The following is a 22463-nucleotide window of genomic DNA, read 5'->3' on the forward strand; positions in this document are numbered from 1 at the left end:
CTCTCCCTCCTTCTTAAGCCTTGGACACTGGTATTTTTACTGTCTGCATAGTTTGGCCTTATCCCAAATGTCATATAATTAAAATCATAAGTTTACAGCCTTTTCAGATTGGGCATCTTTCACTTAGTAATATTCATTTACTGTTCCTCCATTTCTTTTCATACACTTATTAATCTTATCTTTTTGTGCATGCAAACATTGTTAATGTCTAGTGTATTTTAGTCTCAGGGCTAGCGTGATACCAGGAAATTAATCCAGTATTTTCTACAGTGTATTTAATTAACATTAACATGACATGAGATTTCCCTGAAAAAAAAATTAAAAATAAAGAAAATCTTGCGGTCACGTAACTGGGAAATGCTCCACCCACACCCTCCCTTCACACTTGCAGCACATATTTGCAAATGAAGAGTGCCGAGAAGTCCTGGATAAGGAGCCCTGTTTAAACAGTTTTACGTTTGGTGGCAGTTCCCCAAGTCCACTTAGGGCCCTTTGTGCAGGGTTCTACCCACAGACCCTCCTGAGATCCTTCTGAAATAAGTGTTGAAGTATGAAAAGGAAAAATCTCCCCAGAAATTTTTAAAAATGAGACAAGGTCACCGATGGACAAGGTATTTAGACAAACTTCTGGAAAAGAGAAGGCACTTAGGAGCACATGACTGATGATGATAGGTGACAGAAAACTGTAGCCCAGAATAAATCCCGTGGGGGCTGCAGAGGAGTGGGGGCCACATTCCCTGCCAGGACCCCAGGAAAGCTGTGAGTTTGAAACTGGTCAGTCCCACAGCAGGCAGGAGGCACCACGTGGGATCCCGGCAGAAGGACTCATTGAAAGCCCATCTTAGTTAGCACAACTGTGCTGGGCAGCAGCTGACTCCCACCCCGGGCTGGAGGGGGCATTTCCCTCCAGGCTCCACAGGAAGCGTCTGATGGGCTGGGGGTATGGCAGTGCCAGGGTGGATCCTTCCTCTTGCTCTCATTTGGAGATCCACTCCCTCTCCCTGAAGTGAGGATGGCTGATTTGGCCTCCTCTGTCTCTCTGCCCTTGGCAGGGAGCATCCCTCCCCACTTTTTTCCCCTTTGAAAAAGAAACAAAGAATAAGATGAGAGTTATTAGGAATTAGAATATAACTGTCAAAAATAAAGCAAAATCACAGAACAGTTGGAAAATAAAGAAAATCTTTTAGTAAACGGAGAAAAAAAGAGAAAGAGATAATAGGAGAGAAATAGCAAGGAGCAGGGGCCAAACCCAGGAGGAATATCATCCAACCAACACGTATTACAGAGAACAGAGGCCAGGGCCAGGCCTCCCACGAACACACTCTCAGCACAACCTTTCAAGGGCCAGACCCCAAGCAGACCAAGGGAGGGATCTAGCCGTATTCAACCAATGTTTGCCGAAGGAATAAAAGGACAGAAGTAGGGAGACGGAAGAGTAACCGTGCCGAGTAAAGCAGGACCTCGCTTTTCTGGTCTGTGGGCAGGGGAGTGGAGCCTTCAAACCCTCCCAGTGAATCCACTCTGACGGTGGAGGTTGGGTTCGTGATTTCAGGGAACACTTGGCTCTGGTGATGTGTTTGGAAACACCAGGGACGCTTTATCACAGCCACAGTGAACTCTACCCAGGGTCTGGAGCTGAGGTTTTATACCGTGGCTATTTTTAGTTGTCGTCCGCAGGGGCTGCTGGGACCTATCGCCTTGAGAGGCCAGGAGAACTTTACCCCAGGGCGGGGCGAGGCATTCCATCCTGTAATGCACCCCGAAGAGCTCTCAAACTGAGATTTGACGATTTACAACCTCTGACGACTAGATACCTTTACTCCTTTGTGAGATCCCAGACAGTGTGCGTGCCGGGTGCGCAGCAGGCAGCACTCGGTCAGCGACTCCGTAGTTCCAATGAAAATCTGCTGACATAAAGAGGACGGCTTTGCTTCGGGATTGATCAGTGCTTGGAAAGTCTTGGTTGGAGGTGGAGCAGGGGAAAATGCCCCCCATACTGATTTTCCAAAGGGCACCCCGGACCCCCATATTCTGTCCTTAGCTGTCAAGCAACAACTTAGTGGCATTCAGGAAAGCTACTTGAAAGGCCTGGTTGGGGATTTAGAGCTAGGTGTTTCATCTGCCAATGCTTCCCCTTCTCTGCTCCAAGATAGTAGCTGTAAAACTCACCACTGCCAAAATCATTCTCCCAAAGCACAGTTCTAACCTTGCAACTTCCCAGTGTGAAACCCCAGACACTCCCTGCTGCAGACACAATACGTTCTGAAAAGGTTGTGGCCACTACTGAAGGCCTTTTGCAGTCCAGGCCAGTCCTCAGGCGTAATTCTGTTTCCCCACCTTCAGCCCCTTTATGCTTCATCAAATTATATTAGCAAATGTTCCCTATGAAGGGTTTTTCTCACCTCCATGCCTCTCAGGGGCTGAATGTTTGTATCATCCCAACATTCACATATCGAAGCCCTAAGTCCCAGTGTGGCTTAATTTAGAGATGGGGCCTCTAAGTACGTAATTAAGGTTAAATGAGGTCATAAGGGTGGAGCCCTGATCCCAAGTGTTCTTATGAGAAGTGACACCAGAGAGCCCACTCTCTCTCCTCCCTGTGAGGACACCGAAAGAGGGCCACCATCCACAAGCCAAGAAAAGAGCTGTCCCCAGACCTGCTGTACTGGTACCTTAGATTTCTAGTCTCCAGACTGTGAGGACATAAATGTCTGTGTTAAGCCTTGGTGTCCATGGTATTTTGTTATGCAGCCTGAGCTGACTGATACAGTGTCCTTCCACATGCAGTCCCTCCCTCTTCACAAAGCATCGTTGTGGCCATTTCCACTGGACCAAATCCTTCGAAGAAAGGCTTCCTTTTCTGTAAAGTTTTCGCCAATCTTTTCAGCTGGTAACATCTGCCTCTTCCAAATTCCCAAAGAATATTGGCCATACTTTCCTTTTGAAAATTTTCACTTTTTAACTTAATTATTCTTACTTGTAAATGAACTCTTTCCTACTGAGCTGAAGGTCCTTGAAGGTAGGGGTTATATCTTGTTCATCTTTGTGTGTCTCTCATAACCACCTAGCACAGCATCTTTAACATACTCAGTATGTTATCCATCCCTGCTCAAGTGCCTCCTCTGTGAGAGGCATGGGTGAAATGCTTTCTATGTTTAGTTGGAATCCTCACAATCACCTTAACAAAAAAGATATTGTTATCCTCATTTAAAAATGGTGGAACTTACTGTATGATTCTATTCATGTGTCATGCCTCAAATAGTCAAATTCACAGAGACAGGAAGTAGAATGGTGCTTGCCAGGGGCTGAGGGGAGGGGAATGAAGAGTTATTGTTTAGAGGTATAGAGCTTCAGTTTTGCAAGATGGTGAGAGTTCTGTGGTTATATTGTGGTGATGTAGCACAACAATGTGAATGTATTTAATACCACCGAATGATACTAGCTTAGCTTAAAAATGGTTTATGGTGTGTGTGTTTTACCACAACTCTTAAAAATGGTGAAGCTGAGGCACACAGTGTTAAAGTAACTTGCCCAAGGTCATCAGGCTAGAAAGGGGTGGCGTTTGGATCTGAGCTCTCTCTGTCCACTCTTCTTTTGTTTCATTTTGAAGCACGTCCATTCCCCAGGGGTCAGGGGGAAGCCTCTTTCTTGGGGAAGGTGGACCAGCCCCTGTTCAAAAGTGTGACCCACTTGTGAAAGTGAGAAGTAAGGAGGGTTTGCTATTGGCCTCATCCTCACCCCCAGCTGACCTCACCCCTGACAGCCACCCACCAGAACTCTCACCACATGGAAAAATAAAACCCTGCTTACCGTTTAAAGCAGGGTTTAACCGTTGTCAGGATTCCTATAACAAACAGCCAAACCTCTTCTAACTCATGCAGGGGAGTTAAAATTCGTAGGAAATCTTATAAATGCTTTGATGAGTTCCTAGTAAGGAATGAACAGGAGTGCCCCCTACAGGTGAGGATTGAAAGTTCTCTTCCTCCCTTATCTCAAACTATAAAACCATTGACGGAGACCTCCAGCAAGCCAGGCACCTCATGATACATCTTGCTCAACACAAAACACTGTCCAGCACCATTAAGGGCACTTGCATGTGGGAATGAGAGCTCTCCGGCCAACTGTAATTCAGGTGGAATCCAATGTTTCTTGCCGGAGGTTCTGTGTCCTGAGATTATAAGGACAATGCAATGCTTCACAATGTTCCTCTACATTTCCTAGAGTATCTTTCCTTAAGAGACCCAAAGAAGTGGTAGAGTGGTCACATTAGCTCCATGACAGAAGAGACCGTGCTTGTCTTGCTCACTGCTGAATCCCAGACATCTGGCACTAAGCCAGGCACAGAGGGAACACTCACTAAATGTCCGTTGAACTGAGTGGAATTGAGTTGTGTTACTCTGTGGAAGTCAGTAGGAGCTAAGCATCACTTGACCATTTTACAAAGGAAAGTCAGTTCAAGAGTCGTGGACCAGCAAGGAGGTGCCATGCACTGTTCAAATGCTGGCTGGGCATCAAGGCCCAGGCTTTGCCCTCCAGGAGTTTGGGAGAAGCCTGACACAGCAGAGAGGTCTTCCTCAACCAACCAGTCTCTCTTATATAATTCAGGTGTGGCCCTGGGAAGCACATTCAGACCCACCCTTAAATGTGATGATTAAGTGGATCCTGCCCAGGACTCTGATGACATCAGTATTTTGATAAGAAAAACTGAGGCATTCACCAGAGATAATTCTGCAGGTTGGCTTGCCTTAAACAGGGTATATTTACCAATCACAAAAATTAAAAATCAGGCAAACCAAACTGAGTAAATCATGGAAAATCACAGAAACACAAGTTGTTGAGACTTCCATTAAAAGAAGAACTTTTCAGTCTATATAGTATAAGTAAAAACAAGGAATCCCTGAGGAGAGATTGGAGTGGCACATACTTTGTACCTAAGACTTCTATATATACGAACTCATTCTATCCCCCTAATGATCCAGCGAGAAGTTCGTGAGTTGGCCAAGACTGCAGAGCTAGTAAGTGACAGGACCAGGATTCGAGGCACACAGGCTACTTCCAGGGTTTCAGCTTTAAACCACTACGTGGAACCGCCTCCCAAAGCGACAGAGGATTGAGAATGGCAATGTAATTGCTGAAGCCTGGAATCTCCTCTATGATTCTATCTGCCAACCTGGTGCCTACATTTCCTTCAGAGTTTAAGGGCTGTCTCTTCCGTGAAGCTTTCCCTGATAAGTCCAGTCCTCTTCCCTCTCTGAATGTCTTCAGTGTTTATTTGGTAGTACTGTGAATCATGCCTTCTAGACCTTGATTCAACCACAACTCTTGTATCCATGTCTCAGTGGGTCATAGTGCCCGTCCTCCCTCCTGAGCCAGCCGGCCAGAGCCCACGGGAAGGGCCCCCATCGCAGACTGCTTTTCTGTCTCTCGTTGCAGCGCAGGCACGCGAAGTGCAGAGTGCAGGCTCAATAAAGATTCATCAACCCGCTGATTTGAAATGGATTAAGAGATACACAGGAAGGAACAGGCAATTGACCTGAGTTCATTCTTGTACCTATAAAATTTTTATTATGGGATAAGAACGCACCACACTCACAAAACAGTTGTTCAAACTTTACCCTTGTATTTTCTCAGTAAACAACCTCCTTCCCCCACCCCAGATGACCCTCCCTGTTTCAACCTGGCAAGTTGTTTTGACTGAGGAGAAGGACCCTCATCTCTGGGCCTGCATACCAGGCTTACTGGTACATTTGGCCCTACTGGCTGGAGGGGCAGCACCGTCTACCCTCAGAGCGACTGCAGCTTTGATGGATAACAGCCTTGGCCAGTGGAGAGTGACCGCAGTATTGAGATTTTCAAAGACATTATTCATAGTAGAGCACTGCCTAAACAGTTACCATTTTAAACCATTTGGTTCATATAAACTTAGAGCACAGAGGTTTATACATGCAAATAATTTTCACTGGTAGTTCCTTTATTTTGTGGGCATGAACACTGTTCTGGGTCACTAAACTCCATCAGCCAACCTCGTATTTTTCGATATGGGAATGAAGGCCCAGAAAGGTCTTTCATGCTGGATCTGAACCCAAGTCACCCTACAATAACACTGTCTCATAGAACTTTCTGGGGTGATAGAAACATTCCCGATCGGCACTTTTCAATACAGTAGCCATTAGCCACATGTGGCCATTGAACACTTGAAATGTGGCTAGTGGGAGTGAGAAATTGAATTTTCAGTATCTTTTATTTAAATTAATTGGCATTTAAATAGCCCCTTGGGGCTAACAGCTATCATTTTGAATGAGCACAGTCTAGGAGAATCAAGCCAGTTTGTGGAGGGTTGCTGTTATAAATAGAAAATGACTATCACTAAATTCTTTCTGTTCTTGCCACCACAGAACTGGACAAAAACATTTCTGTAGATGGAAAAACCAACACGCGGGTGTAATCCAGTTAACAAAAGACACTCGTGTCAGTTATTCATTACCATCTCACATATTTACCGTGCAGTTGTTATCTCTGAAACCTCAGAACACTAGTGGTTTCCAAACAATGAATTCTCTTATTTATTTCAGCTGTTGCCATGGTACAGGTGTGCACCAAGCCCTGGCAATAATGCAAGGCTGACGGCTCCTGACAAGCTGGCACTCCTACTGGCCCACAGGCTCGGGAAGGGATGAAGGAGGCTCTGCTGATAAAGCATAAAAATGGGACATGGCTTAAAGTCCATGTTCCTAATCTTTGTCTTTCAAGATCGCACAAAGCACTTGGTTTCGGGGAAAAATTCACACTCCATTCACAGGGAAAGTCATCTCATATTTTGAAAGGAGTGTTATCTGGGAGCAGAGCTGCCAGCCAGAGCATTTTCCTATGTATGTAATACAATTCCTACACACATTTATTCTGGACAGTTTTGGCCTGGGTATCAGAAGGTATTGGAAGGTATCCATTCAAATGGAAACTGCAGCCAAGAAATCAAGAGAAGGCTGAGACTCAGAAGGACAGCAGTGGAATGATCACTAAGAGCAAGGTTTGTCGTTTTAGAGCAAGGCTAAGAGTATCCACACTCTCATACTCCCAATTACTATGTATGGATGGGAAAAGTTGGGCAGTGAAGAAGGCTGATGAAGAAAAATTCATTCTTTTGGAATACAGTGTGGGGGGAGGGGAGCTCTAAGGATTCCCCGAACTATCAGAAAAATGAACAACTGGGTCCTATAGCGATTTAAGCCTGAAACATCACTGGAGGTAAGTGACAAAACTGAAACTGTCCTCCTTCAGCCCCATCATGAGAAGGCAGTTCTTTGGAAAAGACAATATTATTTAAAAAAAAAAAAAAGGCAGCAGGAAACGATGAGAACCAAACATGAGATAGATGGCTTTCATAAAAGAAGCCACAGGCATGAATCTACAGGAGCCGAGCAGGGCTGTTGAAGCCTGGACGTTATGAACATCCCTCATTCACAGCGTCATCAGGAGTTGGCGCCAACCCAACAGCACATAACAACAGCATTAAAAAGTAGCTTGAAAATGGAATTCCTTTTTCGTAGTAGTAAAGTCTACTCTTCCCAGGGTTTTCCTAGGGAACTCACAGACTCACCAGAGGCTTGAATGGTAAGACCTTAAAAGAAGAGAAGTTGCCATTGTATTTTGACTTGCGTTGGTGAATGATTAGCTAGGACATCTATTTTCCTATCTCCTCATTGCTGAGAACTTCAGGTACATAATAAAGACTTTGAAAAAGACAACGTACTCTCAAAAAAGAATAGAAATAAGGAAGGTTAGCAATCATCCTTTGCTTAAAAGCTAAATATTTGCTATAGCTGTCTCCCACAAAATTACTTAATGTCATTTCCATTTTAGCCCAATTGAACTTCATGACTACATTCCAAACTACAATTCAAACTTGAATTCAAAAGGTCAATATTTGGGAAGAAAGGGGAAGCAACTCAAGAGAAAAGGGGAACTTAAAATCCATTAGGACAACCTCCACTACTGACCAGGATGGAGTAAAAGGAACCAGATTTATCCTTAACAACTAGAACATTACCTTGAACCACTGGTAAAGCAGACAAACTATATGAAATGATGGTTTTCAGACATTGGGGACAGGTAGAACAGAACCCAAATACAGGCTGAGCTGAAAAGAGTTTGGACTGGGATTTGGGAAGGGGGGAGAGAGAGATGAAAAATTAACTTAAAATGTATCATAGAAATAAATATAAAACCTAAAGCTATAGGAAAATATATGAGAAAAACTTTGCGACCTTGGGTCGAACAAACATTCCTTAGAACACAAAAAAACACCAACGATAGGGAGAAAAAAGGTAAATGTACTTCATCAAAATAAAAAACTTGTGTCTTCAAAAGATACTTATGAAATTAAATATGAAGCCACATACTTATAAACTATTTACAAAACACTCATCTAATAAAACATATTATCTTTAATATATAAAGAACTCTTAAAATTCAGTGAGACTTAATGCTAAAATAATAATAATGAGCAAAATATTTAAACAGATATTTCATCAAAGAAGACTTAATGATGAGTAGTAAGTACATGAAAAGATGTTTAACATTATTAGTCATTAGAAAAATGTAAATTAAAGCTGCAATGAAACACCACTGTACATTTATGAGTATAGCTAAAACTTAAAAGACTGACAATACCAAGTGCTAGAAAGGAAGCAGCTAGAAGTCTCATACAACTTCTGAAAATAATTTGGAAAAAATTGTTTTAATAAGGTTAAGCATTCACTAGTCATATAACCCAATAATTCCACTCCTAAGTATTTGCCCAAGATAAATGAAAACAATCAACACAGAAGTTTTTATGTCAATGTTTATAGCTGCTTTATTAGTAATAGCCTCAAACTGGGAAAGAATCCAAGTGTCCATCAATTGCTGAAAGAATGAACAAATTATGTAATAATTATATAAGGAAACACTACCCGGTGATTAAAAAAACAAACAAAAAATACCCAACTGCTGGTAGACATACCAACACAGATGGATTAAAAAGCATTATGCTAAAGTGAAAGAAACCACACACAAAAGACTATACAGAGTTTAATTCCATTTATATGATACTTTAAAAAAGGCAAAACTAGCATGATAGAAAGAAGATCCGTGGTTTCTAGGAGTCAGGTGTAGCCGGAAGTGGACTCAGAGAGACAGGCCAAGCGGGAATTTTTTGATGGAAATATTCTACATTATTATTGTGATGGTTGTTACATAATTGCACACATTTGTTCAAAACTCATTGAACTGTACACTTAAAATTGCTGAATTTTAATGTATGTAAATTATGTCCCAATATGAAAAGCAAGGTGCATAATAGGATATATGGTACAAGGTCATCTGTGTTAAATAAAAGGGGAAAAGCTAGTCAATTTCAAACATATGAGCATAGATATGTTTGCCAGAACGGGCAAAAGACGACTCAGGAAGAACATACCTAACAGTTCTAGAAGGAATCGCCTCAGAAAATGAAAATGAATTGTCTGAGGGACTGCAGTGGGGGGAGAGACTCTATCTTTGGTGCTGTTCAAATTTTGAACCATGAAAACAATGAACCTGTTCAAAGTGGAGGGAAAAGACAGCAGAGATACCCTCACAATCCTATTTCTATGTGGGTCTCTTTATCTTTCTTATTCACAATTTCCTTCTTACCCTATTTTAAAAATCACAGAGCTGCCTAAGAGTATATTCACTATATACTCCAGAGAACATGTGAAGAATATAAATTTAAGATGTGAGACAAGAGGGAATCCTCATGGGAGGGAGACTGTTTCACTGTGCAGGAGATAAGCTTCTATACACAGCGGGTTAGAACCACTGGAGGCTCTTGGGCTCAACTCATTCAAACAGTTTGTTTTTATTGATCTACAGGTGAGAAATTGAATGCCCAGACAGTGCAATGACTTCCCCAGAGTTTCACGGTTAGTCAGTGCCAGAAGCCAGATGGGGACTTAGCTCCTCAGTTTTATTACAGAGATAATACCAGTAAGGCAGGTGACCTAACGCATGGTTCAAAGTAAACATTCAGTAAGTCTGAATTTCCCCGTCTCTTTTTCTCCTATGTCTTCCCACCAACTCGCTCATGTCGGGACCCACCATCTACCCAGTCCCGCCTCAAAGGCAAATATAAACGAATACAAGGATGTGGGGGCCTTTATTTGAACACTGTCCAATTTTTCCATATACCACTAACAAGTTTTCCCTTCAAAAACGAACTATTGTTCCCATTACCAGATCAGTTTAATTCAATTCAACAAATACGTATGAGCCCTGATGACGGGCCAGGCTCTGTGCGGATGGTGGGTGTGCCCACACAGGTAGATAAGATGTGGCTGGAGAGAGCTTCCCTGTGAACTTTCAGTGTAGCGAGGAACAGGGTAGTCACACACCCTTACCCCGATGATTGTAATGCTAGGTGACAAGCCCTGAGATGGAGGGAAGCACTGATGTAATATCACTGAAAACCACCTGGGGGTTCAGAGATGGCTTCCCAGGGAACAGAAGTCCAGGGAGAAAAGGAGGAGTTGGTCTGATGACGAAGGGGAGGAGATGCTGTAGGCAGAGGGATCACCACGGACAAAGCCAGATGAGGCAGAACAGCATCCCGTTTGTGGGAAGCTCAGCATTCCCAGAGCATAGTGAGCGAGGTGGGGAGTGGTGGTAGATGGGAGCAGGGAGGCTCTTGGGTTGTTAGGGACAGGACATAAGGCCTTGCCCATGATATTCAAAGGTGGACCTGATGACATTGGTGATGGGCAAGGCTTACCGCAGGGGAGTTAAGTATCTGATTTGCAGTGTTCTTCCAAGGGATGGTCTTTACTGCAGTAGGTGAGTGGAAGTTATCAGAGCTCGGTTCACTTTGAACAACATTGACAGAGCGCCCTGTGACAAGCCCGGTGCCCCACAGGACACTGCGCTGAAGAGACAAGCAACGCATGGTCCCTTCCTTCATGGAGGTAACATTCTGGTGACTTATCCTTTGAAAATGGGAGTCCAGAAAAGCGTCCATCATGTCATTCACTATTCTAACACTGTCTCCCTTCCCCAGTGTTCTGACTGGCAGCCCCAACCCAGTCAGTTGATGTTCTCTTCCCTCACTTTCTCCTGGTCACTGTGTTTGCTTTACCATCTATGTCTATTCATAGAACAGTATTTGGACAATTACACTGATGCAGAGACACAGAGGCAGGCCCGGGAACAGGACACAGTGATTCAGCCGTGGCGACATTGTTACCACAGGCTGCTCCTTGCCCTGCTTCGCACTGACTCACTGCTGGGTGAGCCCTCAAGTCCTTTGACTGGAGCATCCCTTCACTGCTCAACAAATCAAATGAAGCCCTCAGAATGCTGGCTTTCTGCCCAACTTCAGGGTGATGCCAGGAACACGGCCAGCATTCTCACAAATGTCTGAGAACTAATGAGATGAAGATGCAAACACTCCACTGAACTCTCACAGACCCCTTGCACTTGGTGGGAAGTATGGATCCAGGAGTGGCTGTCCATGTCTAGAGGTTCTCATGCTTCAACTCAACTCAATCTGCCCCAGAGATACGTCCAACCAGAGCCTGTAAGTGTGACCTAATTTTTTTTAATGTTCTTTGTAGATGTAATTAAATCACCCTGCATTAGGGTGGGCCCCAAATACATTGATGTGTCTTTACAAGGGAAGAGAAGAAAAACCAGATGCATAGATACAGGAGGGAGGACGCTGTGATAAGGGAGGCAGAGAGTGGAGGGATGCAGCCCCAGCCAAGGAATGCCAGGAGCCACCAGAGGCTGGAAAAGGCAAGGACATGTTCCCTGGAGCTGTCAGAGGGAGTGTGACTCTGCCAAAACCTTGACTTCAGACCTCTGACTTCTGGAACTGTGAGAGAATACATTTCTGTTGTTTTTAGCCATATATTTTATGGTAATTTGCTACAGCAGCCCTATGAGACTAATACTGGGGACCTGGAACAGTACTCTCATTACTGCTGCGGGCCAGTGGGGCAAGCCTTCCTCCTCCCTCAATGCCCTGAGGATCTCGGGGTAACTTATTCCCTCCTCTGTCATTCAATCCTCACTTAAGTAGCCATGGACCAAATATATGAGAACGGATGAAAGGCAAACCCTCCTTCAAGGGTTCATAACCAGAGAGCAGTAAAGACACTAAGAGGTAATTATAACATAAAGTGTTACGGGCTGAATTGTGTTTCCCAATATTCGTGTGGTGAATCATAATCCCTAGTACTTTAGAAAGTCCTTGTAAGAACAGGACACAACACACACAGATGAAGGACCACATGGAGACACTGGAGAAGACGGCCATCTATAAACTAAAGAGAGCAACCTAAAAAGAAGCCAGCTCTGCCAACAGCTTGATCGTGGACTTCCAGCCTCTGGAATTGAGAGAAAAAATTTCTATTGGTTGAGCTGTGAGGTCTGTGGTACTTCCTTATGGTAGCCCTAGCAAACTGATAGATCAAGGTAAGGGCAATTCATGCGCACAGAGGAGACCCAGCCGAGCCCAGGCTGGAGGGGCTGGGAAGGGCTTCCTGAAGAGGTGGGTCTGAAAGGCTTATCCCAGGATAACTGAAAAGCAATGGTTTGAGCAAAGGCCCAGAGTCATGAAATTGATGTGGACACACCTGCAAGGCCCGAGTACCCAGGTAGGGAAAGTGGAACACATCACAGAGGTAGAGAACACTGAGGGTTCGCAGACCCTCCTGAGGTCATCCTCCACAAAAATTTTGCATGAAGTTTTGCATAGTGATGAACATCCAGTACACCAGACATATTCATTTACAAAAGTGCCCGGATTGGGAAGCTGAAGGCCTGGCTTGCTCCGCGGTCACAGGCAGCCTTGGGCAAGTTCCTCACCTCCCCTGCTTTCACTTTTCTTGTCAATTGTGTGGCTTCTTTAACTGACAGCCCTGATTCACAGAGTCAACTGTTCATACAGGAGCCTCGAAAATAGTTTTGAGTAAATTTTGGACTTGATAGTGTTCCCAACACCTTAATTAAAAAAAGAAATTATGACAAGAATAGATCTTTGTTCCAGCCTGTTCCTTGTTCCATTTCTATGTGTTTCCTTGGTTCCAGGGGAGGACAACTGGGCACATGCAACAGGCTTGGACTTGCATCTGCTCACAAATGTTTCCAAGGACATACCTGATGTGTCCTTATCACCGACTTTTGGGCAGATCGTTCCTAGGGACATGTGGAACAGGTGTTTCCAGACATCTGACCGTGCAGCTCCTGAATGGTCCAGCCGGGCCAAGCCAGGCCACACAAACACTTCCTCATTGAAAACTACACTGAAACAACCTCAATCGAAACTTTGTGCTGAATCCATATAACTCCCAATTAAATAACTAGATACACACACAGGGCCTGGCAGAAGGAAGGCCAGTTGAATGTGGTTGGTGAGGTAATAATATGGGTGTAAAATTTATAGTTTTAATTTGAACATTTCACATGGGATGTTTGAGTATGATGTTGTTACGTTACAGAATTCCATGCTTATGATTTTGTAATAAAAGTGGGGTCATTTGTGCTGGACCCTGTGTATATAATATACAAATCAATATGATATTTGCTAGCTTTTTCCAGAGATTTGTCCCTATGAAGCCAAAGGTTAAATATTTGGACATATCTGGAGAGTTGTTTCAATGAAATAATAACTTTAAAATACATATGCTTTTTATACACAATGTATTTATATCTAAACATTTGGGTTAATCTTAGAAATGAAGTTTGATGGGTATCCGTTTGGTCCTGCTCTACAGGGTAGATGAAAAAGCTTTTTAATTTGCTCATCCATCCCCTTACACCTTGCTTTGTTCATGATCTCCTTTTCCAAAGCATTCAGTACTCGTCAGGATTAAATTCAAGCGCCCAGTTTGCCATGAAAGACTGCTCTCCTAGGTCTCCAACCTCACCATCTGCTCTGCACACATGTGGATCTTCTCTTCACTCCAGCCAAAAGGACCCAGGCCTAACAAGTGTGTATTTGCTGTGCTTTTGCTTAGGCCGAGCCTCCTGCCTGGAATACCCCCCTGGCTCCTCAGCTGGATCACATCTCAGCAACCAAATCCAGCTTCACTTCCCCTCATTTCTTCACTGGGATGGTATAGTTTCTCCCTGCAATGATGCATTTTTGTTTCTCTCCAAGGCAAATGGACTAAATGTGTTGCTTATGAACATTCCCAGGAAACACCTGGGGGGTGAGGAGACCTGTTCTCATCATATCTTGGTCAAGGAAAAAGCCCCAGCCCCACAGATGGCGACACAAATGCCTATGAGTCAGTACGATTTCTTTTGAAAAATGGAACGTCCCTGTCAATAAAAAACTTATGCATTTACTCACAACATATGCATATTTATTCATTTACAAATTATATTAATGTGCCACTATAAGAATACACTGTGCACATTCTGAAATATATAAAATATTAACATGTAAGAGGACTTGATACAATAAATAGAAATATTGTTTAATTTTTTAAAATCCTCACCTGAGGATATATTTATTGACTTTAGAGAGAGAGGAAGGGAGAGGGGGAGAGAAAGAGAGAGAGAGAGAGAAACATCCATGTGAGAGACAAACATTCGTCAGTTGCCTCCCACACGTGTCCGGACTGGGGATTGAACCCACAACCTAGGTATGTGCCCTGACTAAGAATTGAACCCACAACCTTCCAGTATAAGGGATGACACTCCACCCAACTGAGCCACTCAGCTAGAGTGAAATATTGCTTAATTTTAAATTCTAATTATAATATGCTAATATCCCATGCATTATGTTGAATACCCTGTTTTGGATACCATGACCCCTAGAACAGCATCAGGCTCCTGAGTTATAGCTATAATAATTATTGACTATTCTGGGACACTTTCCACTACGCTGAGCTAAACTATAGGGATTCACCCTGTAGAACAAAGATTCCAGACTATGAGGCTAAGAAACATTAACCAGGCTGTTACTTGTCTGACTTCAGAAGGGGGGCACCGCTTACACTGTCTGTGAATGATGCCCCTTGCATTTGGTCAGTGCAGAGCCTCAGCAGCCCTGTGAGGGACCCTGTGAGTGTCTACTCAGAGACAAGCTTTGCGAATGCTTCCCCGGGGGCAGGCTTCACGTGAGCTGATGGGAGAAGGGAGTGTGGGTCCCGCAGTGGCCCTTCCCACCAAACCCAGAGCTCATAGTTGTTCTTGAGCAGTCTCCCAGAGTGGGCAACAGGTGGTACCATGCTTGGGAGACTAGATAAAATGAAAGACTGTAAGAGGTGGAAAAGGTTGCATTTCAAAGAAATCAAAGATCACAGAAGTTGGAAGGGATTGAGTTTCAGAAATGAGGAAACTTAGGTCCAGGAATGCTTCATAGCAAATTATTGACAGAGTTGTCTTAGAATTTTCTGACCACTGCTCTCTCCACAATATGACACTGCTCACATTAGGGTCAGTTCCAGTCCTGATTCAACTGGATCAGTAATGGAGCATTTATTGAACGTCTACTAACAATTATCAAATGTGCTTCAAATAAAAATATTACTTCATGTACGGTTCGAATTCATCACTATCAGTAAGAATAATGTGGGCTCCTATAAACTAAGCATTTCCTATACGTCAGTTACTATACTAAACAATTTACATGGATTATTTTATTACATCTTCCTAATAACTCTGGAGGAACATATTACAACACTCATTTTACCAATAGAGAACCTGAGGCTCAGAGAAGCTGTACGATTTAATGGAAATTAATTTGCTAAGCCAGGGCTCATACTCATGCAGCATAGACCGCCCTTCCTAGTCAATGGCATCAATTATGGGCACGACAAACAGTGTTCATTTGTAACCATTTGTCTTTGCAGTAACCACCATCAGAACACTTTTTTCCTTCGCAGTAAACAAAGTACCAGACTGCTTCTCTCCTGTCCTCTCCTCTCCTCTGTTCTCCGTTCTCTCTTTTTTCTCTGGCTCTCATACACACACACATACAACCACAATGAGAAAAATGTCTGTAGGCCCCTCCGTTTTAGCAGGAAGCAGCAGCACAAATGTCATAACCATACGTGGCAAATTCTGAACCAACAACTCCTCCTGGTTGCTTTACGACATGGATGGATACTTTCACTAGAGACCTGTTTTTTTGGCTGGATCTCAGCCGATGACCAAGAAGCTATTATTTCTTTCCTCTTGTCTTCAAAAATTGTGTTTCTCTGTTTTCCCCATAAGGGAGTTGGACCTAAGATGTGTGGTGTTCATCTCTGACCCAGCACCTGTCATGTAGTAAGTATGTTGTAAATGTTGGATGGATGGAAAGGAGAAAAAAGGAAAGAAGGAAGGAAGGGAGGGAGGGAGAGAAGGAGGCAGGAAGAAGAGAAGATGTATGAATGAATGTATGAGCACATTTTATCTTTCCTAAGTTCCTGGACAAGGGGTCCATAGCTGAAATGAGAAAAGCACCTGCTCCCACTCAGTAGTTCTGGTTAAAACCCCTAGAGTGAATCTTGGCTCTTTTCTTTCATTATACTCCACATTAATCCATCACAAAACCTGTGGGCTCTCTCTTCAAAATCATCTCAATCCTACTTCACACTACCTCCACTGCTATCACCACAGGCCAATCCACCATCATCTCTTGCCCTGTTTTTCAGTTGCCTTCAAACTGTTCTCCCTGTTTCTACTCATTCTCCATTACCAAAAAAGACAGCCAGAATGCTCCTTCCCAAATCCTCTGATGACTTTCCACATCACTCAGAGCAAAAGGGAAAGTTCTTCCAATGGCCCATGAGACCCAGTGTGAACTGTGCCCACCTCCACCTCTCCAGCCTCATCCACTACCACCTTGCCTCCCTCCCTCACCCCAGTCCAGCTGTGCTGCCTTCTCGTTCCCTCTCTCACCATCACTCTGTCCCATTGTGGGAACATGAATGACGGCTCCCAAACACACCCATGCCCTAATTCTCCCAATCCATGAACGTTACTTTTTGTGGCAGACAGGACTTTCCAGATGGAATTAAATTAAGACTCTTACAATGGGAAGGTCATTCTGGTGGGCCCAAACTAATCACCAGACACCTTATAAGAGGGACCCAGGACAGTGAGGTCGGAAGAAGGCTGAGTAAAAAGGGAAGCAGGGGTGGAAAGGTGATATGATGTGAGCATGAGTGAGGATTGGGCAGCCGCTAGATGCTAGAGGAGGAGAAGGAAGCAGATTCTCCTCTGGAGCCTCCAGAAGGAACACAGCCCTGCTGACACCTGGATTTTAGCTTCATAAAACACTCCAGATCTCGGACCTCAAGTCCTGAAAGAGATTGAGTTGTGTTGTTTTGAACCGCTGAGTTTGTGGTAATTTGTTACGGCAGCCATAGTAAATGAGCCCACATGTTGTTCTGTTTTATGTTTCCTCACAGCACGGTTTCCATTGGACGTGTTTTATATTTACTCACTTATTTGTCACTTATCAGGTGTCTCTGCCACTAGAACGCAAAGTGCATGGGAATCGGGGCTTTATTTTCTTCATGGTGGAAACCCCGACCCTGACACAATAACTATTTGCTGAATGAATAAGGAAAGGATATATTTTCATTAACTAATTCACTCTGAAATGGCTGAACCTCAATAAGATGTTGGTTGGACATAGAGTTACAACCCACATGACTGGTCTAGAACAGGTGGGAACACAGCCCATTCTACACAGCCCTGCAGAAGAAACTCCAGGACTGTGCAGCAATAAGTCCTAGTAGGAAGATGGGGAGCACACCCGAGCCCCATCATATCTGGGGGGTAACTTGCTCTGGGTTGCTGGAGGGAGGAGGAGCCTGAGCAGGTTACACTCAGACCCCCTTCCTCCCGTGCGAGATCAGCTGGTTTTACCCATTTTTATATATTATATTTCCATTCAACATCATAAAGATCTGCAGAGGGGATGAGGGTGGCGCTTAGAAGCAGGGATTCTAATTGTCCCTCTTCTTACTGAGTTCCGCTGAATAGTCTTAAAAAGGAGACCGCACGTAGGACCTGAGGTCAGTGGTACACTCTGTGACATCTTCGTTAACATAATTATACTAAAAAGAATGGAAGCTTAAAAAGTTAGTTAAATGAAATATTTGCTGTATAGTACCACAGATCCTGAGTAATTCAGGAATCACACAGCACTCTCCTGCAGTTTGTCCTGTTGCTGGTACCCAAGGGGATGCCAGTACCTCTTTTCCCCCCAACTTCTGTTTGGTTCAACACCAGTGTTGGGCTAATTTCTGGTGCAATCAACACTTTGCCAAATTTACAAATAATTGTCTCGGTGCCACAACCTTAGATGATGACGATTGGCTGTTGCATGACGTTGCATGGATACTTCCGTCCCGAGAAAAAATACACTTAGTCCTCACTTTTAAAAAGTGGGGTTTTCTTAGAAATGAATACAGCAGTGGTGTGGCGTGGAGGCTGGAAGGCTGCTGGAATGCAGCCTTCTGCAAGGCCCTCTCTCTCCTGGGTTGCCCACAGCACTCTGCTCACTCCCCTGCTCACCAACATCAGCCACGCGCGTGCGAGCCTGTCTCCTGCACCACGTCGTGTTCTTGAGAACAAGGACCCTACCTTTCCCCATTCCCCCAAATGCTCAGCATATACAGGCAAGCTTTGTTGGGTACCCAAGTACGGGCCGCGCACTCTGCTAGTTGCTTCTTAAGAAGGCCTTGTGGTAGAATAAAGGAGACACAATGTACACGCAAAACCACTAGGGAAAAGTACGGGGTAGAAAACAAGGTTTTAAATTAGTAAATAAAGTGCATTTCACTACAGGAGGTTTTGGAAACCAGGAAAGGGAGAAATGAGCATGAACTGGAGTTTTGTGGGTTATAGAGGAATGAATGATTTTAATTAGCAAAAAATAGCGGTATTACTGATAGGTTGTGTTCATCTTTAAAAACACGTGAATGTGAATGTCGTGGGGGTGGACCTTGGGAAAAGTGTTCTGCCATCGTGGTAAATTAGGATGATTTTTTTCAGCCCTAAGATGTTTTAATAATATTCATAGCCATAATTTTTATTACATACAAAGATCACCAAAGTTCTCTGCCTAAACATCATAAGCATTAAACATTAACACTGATAGTTAATGTCTTACTACTACTGAAACCATTGTACTTCATCAGATACCTTAGTTATATGGGTACCAAAAGGGCAAGCCTGGTGACAGAGGTAGCGTTTATTGACCATTTACCTGAAGTGTCTGCGACCTGAGAAATGCTAAGAAGGAATTTCTAGCACCTGACTGTAGATTTGACTTCCTCTCACAAGCCTTGGTTTTGGTTTTATAAATCATGCTGATGAAGGAAATTTACCAAGCAGAAAAATGTGCTTAACGTCTGCCACAAGGTAAGGATTGAGGCAGCAATCCCTGCTCACTTGTAAGTGAACTCATAAAAAATGCTTTGCCATTGGTACGTAGCAGCCAATAATCAGACACACACTTGCAATGTAATAAGACACACACTTGCAATGTAATCAGACACGCACTTGCAATGCACTCTCCAGGCGCTGCAGCTCTGAGCCATCCTGGATGAATCCTGGAATGACTGATTTAGTCAGTCCTACTCGTGAATACACATTGCGATCCAAGGACCCTGACACCGTGCATCTTTCCCTGGTCACTCAGAGCAAGATGAAGAAGTATCAATCATGCCACCTGCATGGGCCGGTGTGCCTGTCAGAGGCAGCCCTTACCTTCACAAAGAGGGTGATCTCAGGGTTCCTGGAAGCTGATTTGTTTTCTTCCAAATCATCAGCCACGGAATAGCAGGTGGTGGAATATTCACTGCTCTCCTGGCCAGTGAAGCTTGAAAGAGAAGGCAGGGTCTCCTCCATCACGCCTCTATTCTCCTGTGGCCCTTCTGGGCTCGCCTCCTGGTCCTGAGTTTCTTCCGTCATGATGTCCCTGTCCTCCTGGGGCTCAGCTTCTAGAAAATCGTGGGCCTCAGGACATACCACATCAGGCAGGAGGTAGCCTCTGTCTTCTGGCTGGGAAAAGGCCAAGCTGTTCTCATTGCCAACAGCATAAACTGATATAGAGTCATATTCACTGGTTCCCACCTCAGTGGCATATAAATCATTGTCTGACCTCAGGTCTTCATGGATGTTATAATAAAGGGCACCTTCACTTTCTGCTGGCTGGTCTGGAACCTCATCCGCCCTCTCTTTTCGGATTGTGTCGTAAGGGGTGCTGTAGTCTTCGTCGTTCATGTTTATGTATCTGATAGATCCTTTTGCAAGCAGACCTGAGTACATCTGAAGTGAGTAAAGGGACAGAGGATGCTTGCAGAGGAATCAGCAGGCTTTTGAAGGGCAGAAACTAGCAACAGCTATCAATGACAGGTCTCTAACAATCATTTACCAGAGACTTCAATCAGCAAACCACAAGTTCATTGGCCCACAGACAGAGCTTACACACTCAGTTAACTCCTTCACTGCTCAGGGTATTTTCAACCAGACTCTGGGGTTTTCCTTATTGCCAGTAACACCAAGGTTCTTTGGGTTGACTAGAGGCAGAATTGAGTTTCTTCCCAGTCCACACAGAAAATTCTGCCTATTTAACTACTCTGAATATTTAGCTCCCTCTTCTAATTCCCCCCCTATGTTCACAGCAGTCAAGAAGCCCCTGCAATGCAGTTCTTCACAATGGTAACACCTATTGATAGCCGAATGCATTACACAAAACAATTGAGTATTGATACTCAGGGGTAAATGAGTTATATGTACTCCAGTCAGGTAATGAACTCTATTCGCATTTCTTTTCTGGAAACAGCCCTGGGTGCTTAAATGGCAGAAGGAAAAAAAGATAATTCTCTGGTCCATGGGCGCATCCGTGCCGGCCACCAAAAATGAAGGGCTCCAAGATTTACAGCTAAGAGTTTTGTTTTTCCTGCCTATCTGGGTGTTCACCACAGTCAACATACATGCGCTAAGATATTTTATAAACAGGATATTGAACTGAGCACGAAACAAGTGAGTTAGAAGATACATTCTCTGTTCTCAGGAGACTTTTAAATCTAGTTGAAGGACTAGGAAGAGAAACTAAAACCCTAATCTGGACACAAAGTGAACTATTCAAGATTTGGTCCGTGCAATTGGCCCAGGTCTGGCACAAGCAGCAAAGAACTGGGTGCACCAATTTGCCTAGTGGATGTCATGTATAGAAGTTGTGAATACAAAAGCTTTGTTTGTTAATCTGCTACTTTGACCTGCTAATTCCTACTTCCTATCACCACATCACATACATCTTTCTCTTTGAAGTGACAGCCCAGATAAATTGTAAAGGGACTTTAATGTCTAGAAATGCTGTGAAAATTGAGAAGCAATGCAACTCTGGTTGACAGGTTTCAGAGCATTTGCTGAACGTCGTATTGACAGAACTGTACTGTCCCCTTAGCTCCAATACTGTATCCAGAAGTCGTGGAATGGACTAACACGGTATTTCTAGAATTCTGGTTTTGGGAATTCTAGAGTTCTAGCTCAAAGAATACATACAAGGAAAGAGGCCAGAGATAGACTTTAAATGCTATTGATGCCCCTTATGTTATTGAAAGGTGAGGGTTGATGAGTCCCAACACCTGACAATTACCACAGGCGCCAGAATCGGGCATTTGTAGCTGAATGAAGCCCCTGCTCAATTTCTCCTCGTATTCTAGCACTGGAGAAAACCTGAGAGACCGTTCAGTCTGACATTTCATTTTATGTTTAAGAACGAACGTCCTGAAACCTGGAAAGGGGAAGTGAATGGCCCAAGTTCACACAGAGTTAATGAGCTGATTTCAGCTGCAGTTTCTTAACCTCCAGCCCCGTGATCTTCCTGCAACTCACTGCATTTTTCAAGTCAGCACTGTCCAACTTCTATTTTTCACGATCACACCTGGCCCCTAAAAGACCCGTTCTAGATATTTCCCCATGAAGTTAAAATACTGCAGAAACACTACATGTCTGTTCACATACCATATGTAACCTGTGCTTGAGACATAAAGTGTTTTGTCCCCCAAGAACCAATTTTCAACCCTTTTTAAGGTGTGTGTTTTCGTTGCTAGGTCACTTCCAGTGTGCAACTCATACCTGGGCACAGGATGTCGTGCTGTTCTGCATTGTTGCCAAAGAACAAGATTCTGCATCCCGTGCACACACCAACAGCCTGCTGTGAGTCCTCACTGTGATGACCCAGGGAGGCAGCGGGGCTGGTTAAGCTCAGGTACCAAGAGCACACAGATGTTTTATAAATTTGGCCCCCTTCTGTCCCTTTCAGGACACACCTATCGGGACTTAGTTACAGGCTGTAACATGAAACCGGTCATTGTGTTACAATGCAAGTCAGGTCACGCCACTCTCTGCCCAGCCCGCTGCCGCTGCCGTGGCTCCCAGTTTCTCTCAGTAAAGCCAAATTCCTTACAACAGCCCACAGGGCCCTACAAAAT

The 22463-nt window shown here is 43.9% G+C and overlaps 1 protein-coding gene across 2 annotated transcripts in view; it reads right to left on the bottom strand.

Annotated features, from left to right (window-relative positions):
• CLIC5 (chloride intracellular channel 5) overlaps positions 1-22185 on the bottom strand; it is a 151260-nt gene extending 129075 nt beyond the window's left edge. The window contains exons 1-2 of one of the 2 annotated variants that reach the window (XM_024557763.4): positions 22108-22185; positions 19732-20292 (exon numbers count right to left, since the gene is read on the bottom strand). In XM_024557763.4, coding sequence (XP_024413531.3) covers positions 19732-20292; positions 22108-22137 — 591 coding nt within the window. In that variant the 5' untranslated portion in view covers positions 22138-22185. The remainder of the gene's footprint in view (positions 1-19731; positions 20293-22107) is intronic. The other variant, XM_053913791.1, reaches the window with a different exon arrangement.
• Positions 22186-22463: the final 278 nt, after the last annotated feature.

The sequence above is a fragment of the Desmodus rotundus genome, chromosome 11 (genome assembly GCF_022682495.2).
Source record: "Desmodus rotundus isolate HL8 chromosome 11, HLdesRot8A.1, whole genome shotgun sequence".
In the NCBI taxonomy this organism is placed as follows: domain Eukaryota; kingdom Metazoa; phylum Chordata; class Mammalia; order Chiroptera; family Phyllostomidae; genus Desmodus; species Desmodus rotundus.